Below are 12219 nucleotides of genomic sequence, written 5' to 3' on the forward strand. Positions count from 1 at the left end.
ACTAAAGCCCATTCCAGGGGACTAAAGCCCATTCCAGGAGGACTAAAGCCCATTCCAGGGGACTAAAGCCCATTCCAGGGGACTAAAGCCCATTCCAGGAGGACTAAAGCCCATTCCCGGGGGACTAAAGCCCATTCCCGGGGACTAAAGCCCATTCCCGGAGGACTAAAGCCCATTCCCGGGGGCAGGAACCCATTCCCGAGGGACTGGAGTTTGCTCCCGGAGGACTGGAGCCCGTTCCAGGAGGACTGAAGCCCATTCCCGGAGGCTGGAGTTTGTTCCCGGGTGAAGGCTTTGTTCCTGGGGGACTAAAGCCCGTTCCCGAGGGACTAAAACCCATTCCAGGAGCCTGGAGTTTGTCCCAGGGGACTGAAGCCCATTCCAGGAGACTGGAATTTGTTCCCGGGAGAAAACAAACCGGAGTTTGTTGTCAGGAGCCGCTCCGGGCTCTGCGGGCTGTTCCCAGGGCAGGATATTGGGGATGACGCCACTCCCGGGGTCTCCCCTCCCATATCCCATATGCCATATCCCATATCCCATATCCCATATCCCATATCCCATATCCCATATCCCGTATCCCATATCCCATATCCCATATCCCATATCCCATATCCCGTATCCCGTATCCCATATCCCATATCCCATATCCCATATCCCATATCCCGTATCCCGTATCCCATATCCCATATCCCATATCCCATATCCCGTATCCCGTATCCCATATCCCATATCCCATATCCCATATCCCATATCCCGTATCCCGTATCCCATATCCCATATCCCATATCCCGTATCCCGTATCCCATATCCCATATCCCATATCCCATATCCCATATCCCATATCCCATATCCCATATCCCATATCCCATATCCCGTATCCCGTATCCCATATCCCATATCCCATCCCATTTCCATCCCATCCCATCCCGGGCCCCTCTGGCCGGGGGGCTGGGCTGGGGACTGGGATGGGATTGGGATGGGACTGGGATGGAAATGGGATGGGCTGGGGGGGTCAGATCACGGGGGATGGGCTGGGCTGGACTGGGATGGGCTGGACTGGGATGGGATGGAATTGGGATGGAAATGGGATGGACTGGGGGTGTCAAATCACGGGGGATGGGCTGGGCTGGGCTGGAATTGGGATGGAAATGGAATGGACTGGGGGGGTCAGATCACGGGGGCTGGGCTGGGATGGGCTGGGCTTGGATTGGGATGGAAATGGGACGGGCTGGGATGGGATGGACTGGGGGGGTCAGATCACGGGGGATGGGCTGGGATGGGCTGGGCTGGACTGGGATGGGCTGGGCTTGGATTGGGATGGAAATGGGATGGACTGGGGGGGTCAGCTCACCCGCGGGGCCGTCCCGGGGGCGGATTTGGGGGCAGATCCCAGGAAATGGGCTGATCCAGCGGATCTCCGCTCCCCCGTGCCCGTTGGGATGAGGCTCCCGGTGGCCCTGGCGGTGGCCCTGGCGGTGGCCCTGGCGGTGGCCCAGGGCCAGTCCCCGCTCCAGCGCCGGGTGGTCCGGGACGTGCTGGAATATTTCCACGGGCGCAGCAACGTGCATTTCCTCTTCAAGGAGAGGGACGTGGATGGGGTCATCGAGAGGGTGAATAACGGGAATCCGCACCGGGATTTGGGGACCGGGAACGGGGAGGGGGATTGGGGTCATGGAGCGGGGCAGCAAGAGGGTTTGGGACTGGGATCCTGCACCGGGATTTGGGGACCGGGAATGGGGAGGGGCAGGGGGGAAATGGGGAAATGGGGAAATGGGGAAATGGGGAAATGGGGAGGGGGATGGAGCGTCCAGGGGGGGGAGCAGGCGGGGAAGGGGTTAAAAAGGGGGAGGAGGGATTGGGATTTGGGATTTGGGGTTCAGGAATAGGGAAAGGGTCGGGGAGGTGTCCTGGAAGGAGCAGGGGGTGAATGGGGTCATGGAGAGTGGCAGCAATAGGGTTTGGGGACTGGGATTTGGGGACTGGGGTCTGGGATGGCCACAGGAATGGGGAGGGTGTTGGGGTGACTCAGGGGGGACAGAGGGAGGGTTGAGGAGGGGATTGGGGTGTCCCAGAGGGAATAGGTGGGCACTGGGTGGTCCCAGAGGGAACAGGCAGGCTCTGGGGTGTCCCAGAGGGAACAGGCAGGCTCTGGGGTGTCCCAGAGGGAACAGGCAGGCTCTGGGGTGTCCCAGAGGGAACAGGCAGGCTCTGGGGTGTCCCAGAGGGAACAGGCAGGCTCTGGGGTGTCCCAAAAGGAACAGGCAGGCTCTGGGGTGTCCCAGAGGGAACAGGCAGGCACTGGGGTGTCCCAGAGGGAACAGACAGGCTCTGGGTGTCCCAGAGGGAACAGGCAGGCTCTGGGGTGTCCCAGAGGGAACAGACAGGCTCTGGGTGTCCCAGAGGGAACAGGCAGGCTCTGGGGTGTCCCAGAGGGAACAGGCAGGCTCTGGGGTGTCCCAGAGGGAACAGGCAGGCTCTGGGGTGTCCCAAAGGGAACAGGCAGGCTCTGGGGTGTCCCAGAGGGAACAGGCAGGCTCTGGGGTGTCCCAGAGGGAAGAGGTGGGCTCTGGGGTGTCCCAAAAGGATTAGGTGGGCTCTGGTCCCAGGTGTCCCAGGTCCACCCCGGGCTGGGCCCTGCTGGCCGGGCTGAGCTCAGTTATCCATTAACAGACCTGAGCTGATCCCACAGCCGGGTCACCCCGGGGTGCCCTGGACACTGCCCCGTGCCTGGCCAGGGCCAGACTCCAGGGACCCCCCACCTGGGGCCACTTGCCCTTCTTGGGCCACCCTGGGCTCATCACTGGGATGGATTTACCGGAGGGTCTCCAGGATCCAGGATCCCTCCTGGATTTCAGGGTGTCCCCAAGGATTTGGGGTTGCTCTGGGAGCTTTGGGGTCTCTCTCAGGGGTTGGCATTTGTGGGGTTCAGGGTTTGGGGTTGCTCTGGGAGCTTTGGGGACCCTCTCAGGCATTGGCATCAGTGGGGTTTAGGATTTGGGGTTGCTCTGGGGGCCGTTGGGTCACTCCTGGGGTTTGGAATTCCTGTGGGAGCTTTGGAGTCCCTCTCAGGGGTTGGCATCTGTGGGGTTCAGGGTGTCCCCAAGGATGTGGGGTTGCTCTGGGAGCTTTGGGGTCCCTCTCAGGGATTGGCATTTGTGGGGTTCAGGATGTCCCCAAGGATTTGGGGTTGCTCTGGGGTCACTCCTGGGGTTTGGGGTCTGTATTTCCCTGGGAATCTGTGGGGTTTGGGAGTCTCTCAGGGCGGTGAGGATCCCTCCAGGGCCGTGCCATGCCCTGTCACCCCTGTCCCCACAGGAGGACACCTCGGGGACGTTCGTGCAGCTGCGCCTGGGGCTGGCACAGACGGCGTGTCGCAAGCGAGCGCCACAGCGGCACTGCCGGGTGCTGGAGAGCCGGGTGAGGGGCCTGGGGCTGTCCTGGGCTGTCCCCCTGCCCCGGGGCTGTCCTGGGCTGTCCCCCTGCCCTGGGGCTGTCCTGGGCTGTCCCCCTGCCCTGGGGCTGTCCTGGGCTGTCCCCCTGCCCCGGGGCTGTCCTGGGCTGTCCCCCTGCCCTGGGGCTGTCCTGGGCTGTCCCCCTGCCCCGGGGCTGTCCTGGGCTGTCCCTCTGTCCTGGGGCACAGCCCGGGGTGTTCCCATCCCCCCTGGGCACAGCCTGGGGTGTTCCCATCCCCCCTGGGCATGTCCTGGAGTGTTGTCCCCTCCCTCAGGACACATTCCGAGTTGTTCCTCTTCCTTGTGGCACATCCCGTTCCCTCTATAGGACCCATCCCTGTGTGTCCCCTCTTCCCTTGTGGCACATCCCTGAATGTCCCCTCCCTTGTGGCACATCCCTGTGTGTCCCCTCTTCCCTTGTGGCACATCCCTGAATGTCCCCTCCCTTGTGGCACATCCCTGGGTGTCCCCTCTCTCTTGGGGCACATCCCATTCCGCCTACAGGGACCATCTCTGAATGTCCCCTATCCCTCGGGACACATCCCTGAATGTCCCCTATCCCTTGGCCACATCCCTCAATGTCCCCTCCCTTTGGGGCACATCCCTGTGTGTCCCCTCCCTTGTGACACATCCCTGGGTGTCCCCTCTCCCCTTGGGCCCCGTCCCAGGGGTCACAGAGCCCCTCAGCCTCCCGCAGACCCCCAGTGCTGCTGTGGGTGCCAGGGTGGGACAGAGGGGACGGTGGTTGGTGCCAGAGGGTCCCCAGGGGTCCCAGGGGTGACATCCCCTCGTGTCCCCAGAGGAACATTCCTCCTATAGGGCCCATCCCTGAATGTCCCCTGTCCCTTGGGGCCCATCCCTGAATGTTCCCTCTCCCCTTGGGCCCATCCCTGAATGTCCCCTCTCCCCTTGTGGCACATCCCTGAATGTCCCCCATCCCTTGGGCCCATCCCTGGGTGTCCCCTCTCTCTTGGGACACATCCCTGGGTGTCCCCTCTCCTTTTGGGCCCACCCCTGAATGTCCCCTCTCCTTTGGGGCACATCCCTGGGTTTCCACATCCCTTGATCCCCATCCCAGGGGTCACAGAGCCCCTCAGCCTCCCACAGACCCCCGATGCTGCTGCGGGTGCCAGGGTGGGACAGAGGGGACGGTGGTTGGTGCCAGAGGGTCCCCAGGGGTCCCAGGGGTGACATCCCCTGGTGTCCCCAGAGGAAGCCCGTCTGCCTGGCCTGCTACAAGTTCGACACCAGCGACGTCCCCAAGGTGCTGGACAAGTACCACAACTGCGGCCCCAGCCACCACCTGGCGGCCAAGGTGAGGTGTCCCCTGTGCCCCCCGGTGTCCCCAAGTGTCCCCACGCGGTGCCAGCCCCTGCTGTCCCCACAGGAGATCCGGCAGCGGGACGAGGCCGAGTGCAGGGCGGTGGAGGAGGCCGGGAAAGGAGGGGACACGCTGTACCTGCCCGGGATGTTCGCCTTCTCCCGGGGGCTGCCGGCCTAGGTGGGTACAGGACACCCCTGGGGACACCCTGGGGACACCCTGGGGACACCCTGGGGACAGGGGGACACGGGGATCCCATCACAGCCACCTCTTTGTTCCAATGATTTATTAGAAAACTCTGGATATTGATCTAATACCAATATCCAACTATGAGGGACAAAGACTCTCTGACAGTTTAAAGTTAGAAAGTGTAGGTTTATTTATGTTTATTACGAGGCCAGACAGGACATTTGGGGCTCCCAAATACACAATTTACAGATGGTCACAGGGTCTTTTATGTCCAGGAGTATTGAACACCCAAAACACAAATGCACATTCATAACTCTGGTACATCCCATTCCCCAGTATGGTAATTAGCCCAAAAAGCCATTAAACATGGGGAGTTTGTTCTTTAAAATGGGTCGGTGGTCTTTTTTATAGGGTGGGGTCCCAAAATGATGAAGTAAGATGGGTCTTCCTCCCTTGACCTTTTAACCTTTAGTGTTGGTGACAGCTGAATCCTGTTTTTCCAGGACTGTTTGATTTATGATTGTATTGTATTCATGGGGTCTATTGATTATTCAGGATGCAAAAGCCTGGTTTGACAGGTTCCGTGATTTATCAGTTCCTTCCCATGATTTATCAGTTCCATCCATGATTTATCAGTTCCTTCCCATGATTTATCAGCTCCTTCAGTGATTTATCAGTTCCTTCAGTGATTTATCAGTTCCTCCCAAGATTTATCAGTTCCTTCCATGATTTATCAGTTCCTTCAGTGATTTATCAGTTCCTTCAGTGATTTATCAGTTCCTTCAATGATTTATCAGTTCCTTCAGTGATTTATCAGTTCCTTCACTGATTTATCAGTTCCTTCAGTGATTTATCAGTTCCTTCCCTGATTTATCAGTTCCTTCAGTGATTTATCAGTTCCTTCAATGATTTATCAGTTCCTTCACTGATTTATCAGTTCCTTCAGTCTGGCTTCTGTTATCACAAGGGAAGTCCTGGCTACATTATCTCAGCACTATCAATTTTGACTACAGTCTTTAATTCTCCTAAACTGATGCCTCACCCTGTCCCCTCTGCAGGCCCCGCGGCACCGATGGACGCTGTCACCGCTGTCACAGCCTGCCCTGCTTGTCACCCCCCAGCACCGAGTGACCCAGGAGGGTCCTGGTGGTGTCCCCCTGTCCCCCCTGCCCAGTAAACCCAGTGCTGGCTCCGCTGTCCTGCCTCTCATTCCTGCCCGTGTCACCCCCCTGGTGTCCCCAGGGGTGAGGGATGGGGATGTGCTGGGTGGGGAGTGGGCTCCATGTCACCACTGCCCCTGTCACCCCCCTGGTGTCCCCAGGGATGAGGGATGGGGACATGGTGGGTGGGAGTGAGGTGACACTGCCCCGTGTCACCCGTTGTCCCCAGGGATGAGGGATGGGGACATGGTGGGTGGGGAGTGAGTTCCACGTCACCACTGCCCCTGTCATCTTTTGTCCACCACCTGTGTCACCTTTTGTCCCCAGGGATGAGAGACAGGGACATGATGGGGGTGGGAGGAGCAGTGGAGAGACCCCTGAGGCCACAGGACAGAGGGACACTGGAGGGTGGGACATATTTAATGCACATTGTCATCATTGTCCCCGAGATGTCCCAGGCTGGGCTCCCCACAGCTCCTCTGGTGCTCCTTGGGGATCCTCTGGTGGCTCTGGGGAGATCCCAAATTCCTGGTGTGGGTTCTGGGAAGGTCCCAAATTCCTGGTGTGGGTTCTGGTGGCTCTGGGGAGGTCCCATAGTCCTGGGGTGGGATGTAGGGAGGCCCCATATTCCTGGTGTGGGCTCTGGAGACACTGGGGAGGTCCCAAATTCCTGGGGTGGGATCTGGGGTGGTCCCATAGTCCTGGTGTGGGCTCTGGTGGCTCTGGTGAGGTCCCAAATTCCTGGGGTGGGATCTGGGGTGGTCCCATAGTCCTGGTGTGGGCTCTGGTGGCTCTGGGGAGGTCCCATAGTCCTGGGGTGGGATCTGGGGTGGTCCCATAGTCCTGGGGTGGGATCTGGGGAGGTCCCAAATTCCTGGTGTGGGCTCTGGTCCCACTGGGGAGATCCCAAATTCCTGGTGTGGGCTCTGGTAGCTCTGGGGAGGTCCCAAATTCCTGGGGTGGGCTCTGGTCCCACTGGGGACACCCCAGCTCCAGTGTGGGGGTCCCACAGCTCAGAAGGTGAAGGAGACAGGCTGCTGGTGGCTCTGGGGGTCTCGAGGTGACATTGGGGGCTTTCCTGGATCCACTTTTAGGGTCCCATGGCTAGGAAAATGCAGTTGGGCAGGGGGTGGCACTGAGGGTCTCCTAGAGCTGTTTTTGGGGTCTCACAGTTGGGAAGATGAAGGAGCTGGACTCGTGATGGGTCTGGGGGTATCCCAGCCCTGCTTTTGGGGTCAAAGCTCAGGCTGTTGTGACTCTGGGGGTTCTCCTGGGCCTGTTTTTGGGGTCCCATGGCTCAGATGAGCGTGGCTTTGGGGTGCAGTGCCTCTGGGGGTTCTCCAGTCCCATCTTTGGGGTCCTGTGGCTCAGGTGAGGGTGGCTTTGGGCTGTGGTGCCTTTGGGGATTCTCCTGTGCCTGTTTTTGGGGTCCTGTGGCTCAGATAAGGGCGGGTTTGGGCTGTGGTGGCTTTGGGGTTTCTCCAGTCCCATCTTTGGGGTTCTGTAGCTCAGACAAGGGCGGCTTTGCGCTACGGTGGCTTTGGGGTTTCTCCTGGTCCTGTTTTTGGGGTCCTGTGGCTCAGATAAGGGCGTCTTTGGGCTGTGGTGGCTTTGGGGGTCCTCCAGTCCCATCTTTGGGGTTCCATGGCTCAGACAAGGGTGGCTTTGGCCTGCAGCACCTCTGGCTGTTCTCCAATCCCATCTTTGGTCTCCCACACCTCACCCATCGCCGGCTCCACGCCCCGACACCTCCAGCAGGGCCTTTCCCCCGGCCATTCCCCAGGCTGTCAGAAGCCAAACTCGCCGTGGTGGAGGTGCTGGCGGCGGCCCAGGGCGCGCCGTGCCTGCGCGATGGAGTCGTCGGCGCGGCGGCCGAGCTCGCGGCACTCCCACAGAGCCTGGCCCAGCTGCCTGGTGGCCTCCTCCAGCACGGGGCTGCGCCGGGCCGGCTGTGGCTGCCAGAACCCGGCCTGCACCCAGGGCTGTGCTGCCTCTGCGGGGGGCACAGCAGGCTCAGACTCACCCTCAGCACCCAGCACGGCATCCAGCTCACCGCACAGACGAAACAACTCGCTCCCGCGCCCGGCCACGCGCTGCCCGTCGATGGCCTTGAGGCCGGGCAGCATGGCGGCCAGCGTGGCGCGGTAGGCTGGCACAGCACACAGAGGGTTGCCCAGGTCTCCCCGAGGGTCCCGCAGGCGGAGGCTCTCCAGGTGCCGCAGGCCCTGCAGGCAGCGCAGCTGGCGAGGGCTGCGCAGGCGGTTCCCGGCCAGGTTGAGCTGGCGCAGGCTGCGGCAGCCCCGCAGCGGCTCCACGCTGGACACGCGGTTCCCGGCCAGGTTGAGCACGGCCAGGCAGCGCAGGGTGGACAGAGGGGCCAGGCCGGCGATGGCGTTGCCAGAAAGGTCCAGCCACTCCAGGTTGGAGCAGTCGGCCAGGCAGCCCAGGTGGGCAATGCCGCGGCCGCGGAGGCGCAGCAGGAGGATGGACTCCAGGGAGAACTCGCCTGTGGTGGCTTTGAGCAGGGCTGGGGTCACCCTCACCCCGGAGCCTTCGTCCTCTGCCTCCTCCTCCTCCTCCTCTTCCTCCTCCTCCTCGGATGGATCCGACACCTCCGGCTCCGGAGCCTCCTCCCCGCGGCCCTCCATCCCTGAGGGGAGCCCTGGGGGGACACAGGGGCTGGGGGGGCGCTGGGGGAGCCCCTGGGGGGTGTCCTGAGGTGTGGGGACATGGGGGGTGTCAGTGGGACACACACAGGGGGACAGGGGACATGTGGGGACATGGGGGGTGTCAGTGGGGCACACACAGGGGGACAGGGGACATGTGGGGACATGGGGGGTGTCAGTGGGGCACACACAGGGGGACAGGGGACGTGTGGGGACAGTGTGGCAGGGGGTGTTGGGTGTCAGTGGGGCACAGGGACACACATGGGGAACATCCAGGGGGACAGGGGACATGTCTCAGGGGGTGTGGGGACACGTGTGGGGTGTCAGTGGGGCATGGGGACACACACAGGGGGACAGGGGACATTTGGGGACATGTGTGGGGTGTCAGTGGGGCACAGGGACACCTATGGGGCACATCCAGGGGACATTTGGGGACATGTGGCAGGGGCTGTGCAGCACAAGCCAGATGTGGGGCACATCTGGGGGTGGCACCTCCTCCTCCCCACGGCCCCTCCATCCCCGTGGAGGCCCCTGAGCAGGGACAGGGGCTGCAGGGGGCCCTGGGGAGGGTCTCTGGATGGACACGGTGGCTCTGGGGTGGCCTGGGGTGGGGTGACACATCTGGGACACATCTGGGTAGGAACTGGGGGGCACAGACCTATGTGGGACACATCTGGGGGGGCCTTGGGGACACAAGCAGGACCCCAAGGCTGTTGCTGGGGTCAGGGGACACCTATGGGGCGTTTCTGGGGGGACCTGGGGCACAGGGACAGGTCCAGAGCCCATGGAGAGCCCCCACCTCCCAACCGGCCCCCCAGACCCACCGTGTTCCATCCCCCGGTGCCTCCAGCCCTCCCCATTTTCCCCCTCGGTGCCCCCGTTACACCCCAGAGCCCCCCATCACCCCCGGACCGCCCCCCGACCTCATACACCCCCCCATTCCCCCCCCCACGGTGCTCCCAGACTCTTCTGTTGCCCCCCCGTGGACCCCTCGAGCCCCTCCATTCCCTTCACCCCTCTCCACCCCCCTGGTGCCCCCGTGGACCCCCCAAAATTCCCTAAAAATTCCCCAAACCCCCTCTGCCCCCCCCCCCCCCCCCCCATCGCTCTCACCGCACGGCGGCTCCCGGCGGCCCCGAGGCCCCGCCCCCGTTACCATGGAGACGAGGCCACGCCCCCATTACCATGGAGACAAACCCCCGCCTCCGTGTCCGTGGGGACTAAGCCCCGCCCCCGTTACCATGGGTACGGAGCCCCGCCCACCCCGGGCCTGATTGGAGCGCGCCCGCCACGCCCCCTGGCATGACCACGCCCTCTCATCTAGGCCACGCCCCCTGGCGCAACCTAGCTCCTCGTGTGACCACGCCCCCCCGGCCCGTTTGGCGCCCCGAGATCCCCCCGGGCTCCCCAAAAAGTTCCATAAAAACGCCTTTATTGGCAATACGGCTTCACTCCCCCCCTGTCCCCGCGCCCCGTGTCCCTCCCCGGGGCGTTCCCAGCGCCACTGACCGGCCACAGCGCTCTGGTGGCTGTTCCTGCGGTACTGCCGGGGGCAGGACGGGCCAGGATCCTCTGGGGGATCCTGTGGGATCTTCCTACCCCGGCCCCTGGCACATCCCGGTGACGAGGGGTCACCCCCAGCACTGCTGGAGGCACTGGCACATCCTGGCACATCCCAGTGCAGGGGGCCAAGGATGCAGCCCTGGTACATCCCAGCACATCCCTGGGTGTGCAGAGGGCCAAGGATGCAGGGCTGGGGAACCCAGCATATCCCAGTGCAGGGTGCCAAGGATGCAAAGGATGCAGTGCTGGGGAACCCAGCACATCCCTGGGTGTGCAGAGTGCTGAGGATGCAGCCCTGGGGAACACAGCACATCCCAACATTCAGAACATGCCACTGGCAGCTACCGGGTCCCCTGGCACATCCCAGTGCTGCCAGGACTCACCACCAGCAGCCCCCAAGGCTGTGGCACCTCCCAGTGCAATGCCAAGGACTCACCCCCAGCATCCCCTGCAGCCCCCCGGCGCTCAGGGACAGAGGGTGGGGGGCTGTGGCCAGCTCAGCTGTGACCCGGTGACACCAGTGGCGGTGCCAGCGGTGGCTGTGCCCACCCCAGTGCCCGTGGTCGCCGTCCCTGCCCCGCTGCCAGCGCCGTGCGTGCGCTCGTGGCGCTCCAGGTGAGTCTTGCGGGTGAAGCTGCGGCCGCAGCGGGAGCAGCGGTGGGGCCTGAGCCCCGTGTGCACGGCCTGGTGCCGGCCCAGGTTGGTCTTGGAGCTGAAGCGGCGGCCGCAGCGGGCGCAGGCGTGGGGCCGGGTGCCCGAGTGCACCAGCAGGTGCCGCGCCAGGTGAGCCTTGCGCCCGAAGCCGCGCCCGCATTGGGGACAGGTAAAGGGGCGCTGGGCGGGGGGCGTCTGTGAGGGGTCCTGGGCACAGCCCTGCTCGGTTTTGGCACTGGGAACATGCAAATGGTGCTGGTGGTCCTGGGTGCTGGGTGTTTGCTGCAGGAGGGGCTGGGGGTCCTGGGTGCTGGGTGTTTGTGGGGGCTGCAGGAGGGGCTGGGGGTCCTGGCTGCAGTTGGCACTGGGCACCTGTGACAGGAGCTGGGGGTCCTGCAGGAAGGGGCGCTGGGCTGTGGGTGCCTGTGATGGCAGCTGGGGGTCCTGGGCTCTGGGCTCCTGCAGGGGGTCCTGGGCACAGCCGAGGGCTTGGCTCTCCAGCTGCTGCCACAGCTGCGCCGACGACGAGTTCTGCTTCCAGCTGAGGCTGGTCCCACACTGGGGACAAATAATCACCCTCTCCTCCACGGGCACATCCGCGTCCCCATCCCGGCGCTCCTCCAGCTGTCCATCCCCACCTCCTTCCACCTCTCCCGCGTTCATCCCCATCTCTGGCTCCGAGTTCTGCTTCCAGGCGAGGCTCATCTCACAGCCCGGGCACGGCAGCGGCTTCTCCTCTGCGGATCCGTCCCCGTCCCCTCCCGAGCACTCGTGTCCCGGCGCGGGCTCCCCGTGCAGGCGCAGGTGCCTCAGGAGGTGCTGGCGGTGGGCGAAGCGGCGGGGGCAGCGCGGGCAGGGGTGGGGTCTCTCCCCGGTGTGGGTGCGCAGGTGCCGGTCCAGGTGTGTTTTCTTGCGGAAGCGGCGGGCGCAGCGCGGGCAGGGGTAGGGCCTCTCCCCGGTGTGGGTGCGCAGGTGGGAGCGCAGGTGGATGCGCTGCCGGAAGCGGCGGCCGCAGTGCGGGCAGGGGAAGGGCCTCTCCCCGGTGTGCACCCGCAGGTGCCGCGTCAGGTGCGCCTTCTTGCCGAAAGCCTTCCCGCACTGCGGGCAGCAGAAGGGCCGGGGGCCGGCCTGGGAGCGCCGCCCGCACCCGCCCAGGCTGGGGTTGGGGTTCAGGGCCCCAAAGGTGAGCCCGATGCTGTCCAGGTGAGGTCCTG

General features: G+C 63.4%; 2 protein-coding genes across 2 annotated transcripts; one reads left to right on the forward strand and one right to left on the reverse strand.

Annotated features, from left to right (window-relative positions):
- The first annotated feature begins 1330 nt into the window (after positions 1-1330).
- Positions 1331-6158, forward strand: RARRES2 (retinoic acid receptor responder 2). The gene is made up of 5 exons (XM_083863317.1): positions 1331-1610; positions 3316-3417; positions 4663-4767; positions 4840-4953; positions 6021-6158. The coding sequence occupies exons 1-4, from the start codon at positions 1440-1442 to the stop codon at positions 4951-4953; spliced, it is 492 nt and encodes a 163-aa protein (XP_083719443.1). The 5' UTR covers positions 1331-1439; the 3' UTR covers positions 6021-6158.
- A 1738-nt stretch (positions 6159-7896) lies between these two features.
- Positions 7897-9957, reverse strand: LRRC61 (leucine rich repeat containing 61). The gene is made up of 2 exons (XM_083879038.1): positions 9902-9957; positions 7897-8784 (listed from the first exon to the last, which is right to left on the reverse strand). Exons 1-2 carry the CDS (start codon positions 9945-9947, stop codon positions 7910-7912), a joined length of 921 nt encoding a protein of 306 aa, XP_083735164.1. The 5' UTR covers positions 9948-9957; the 3' UTR covers positions 7897-7909.
- Positions 9958-12219: the final 2262 nt, after the last annotated feature.

Source organism: Zosterops lateralis, assembly GCF_965231275.1.
Source record: "Zosterops lateralis genome assembly, chromosome: 1".
Taxonomy (NCBI): domain Eukaryota; kingdom Metazoa; phylum Chordata; class Aves; order Passeriformes; family Zosteropidae; genus Zosterops; species Zosterops lateralis.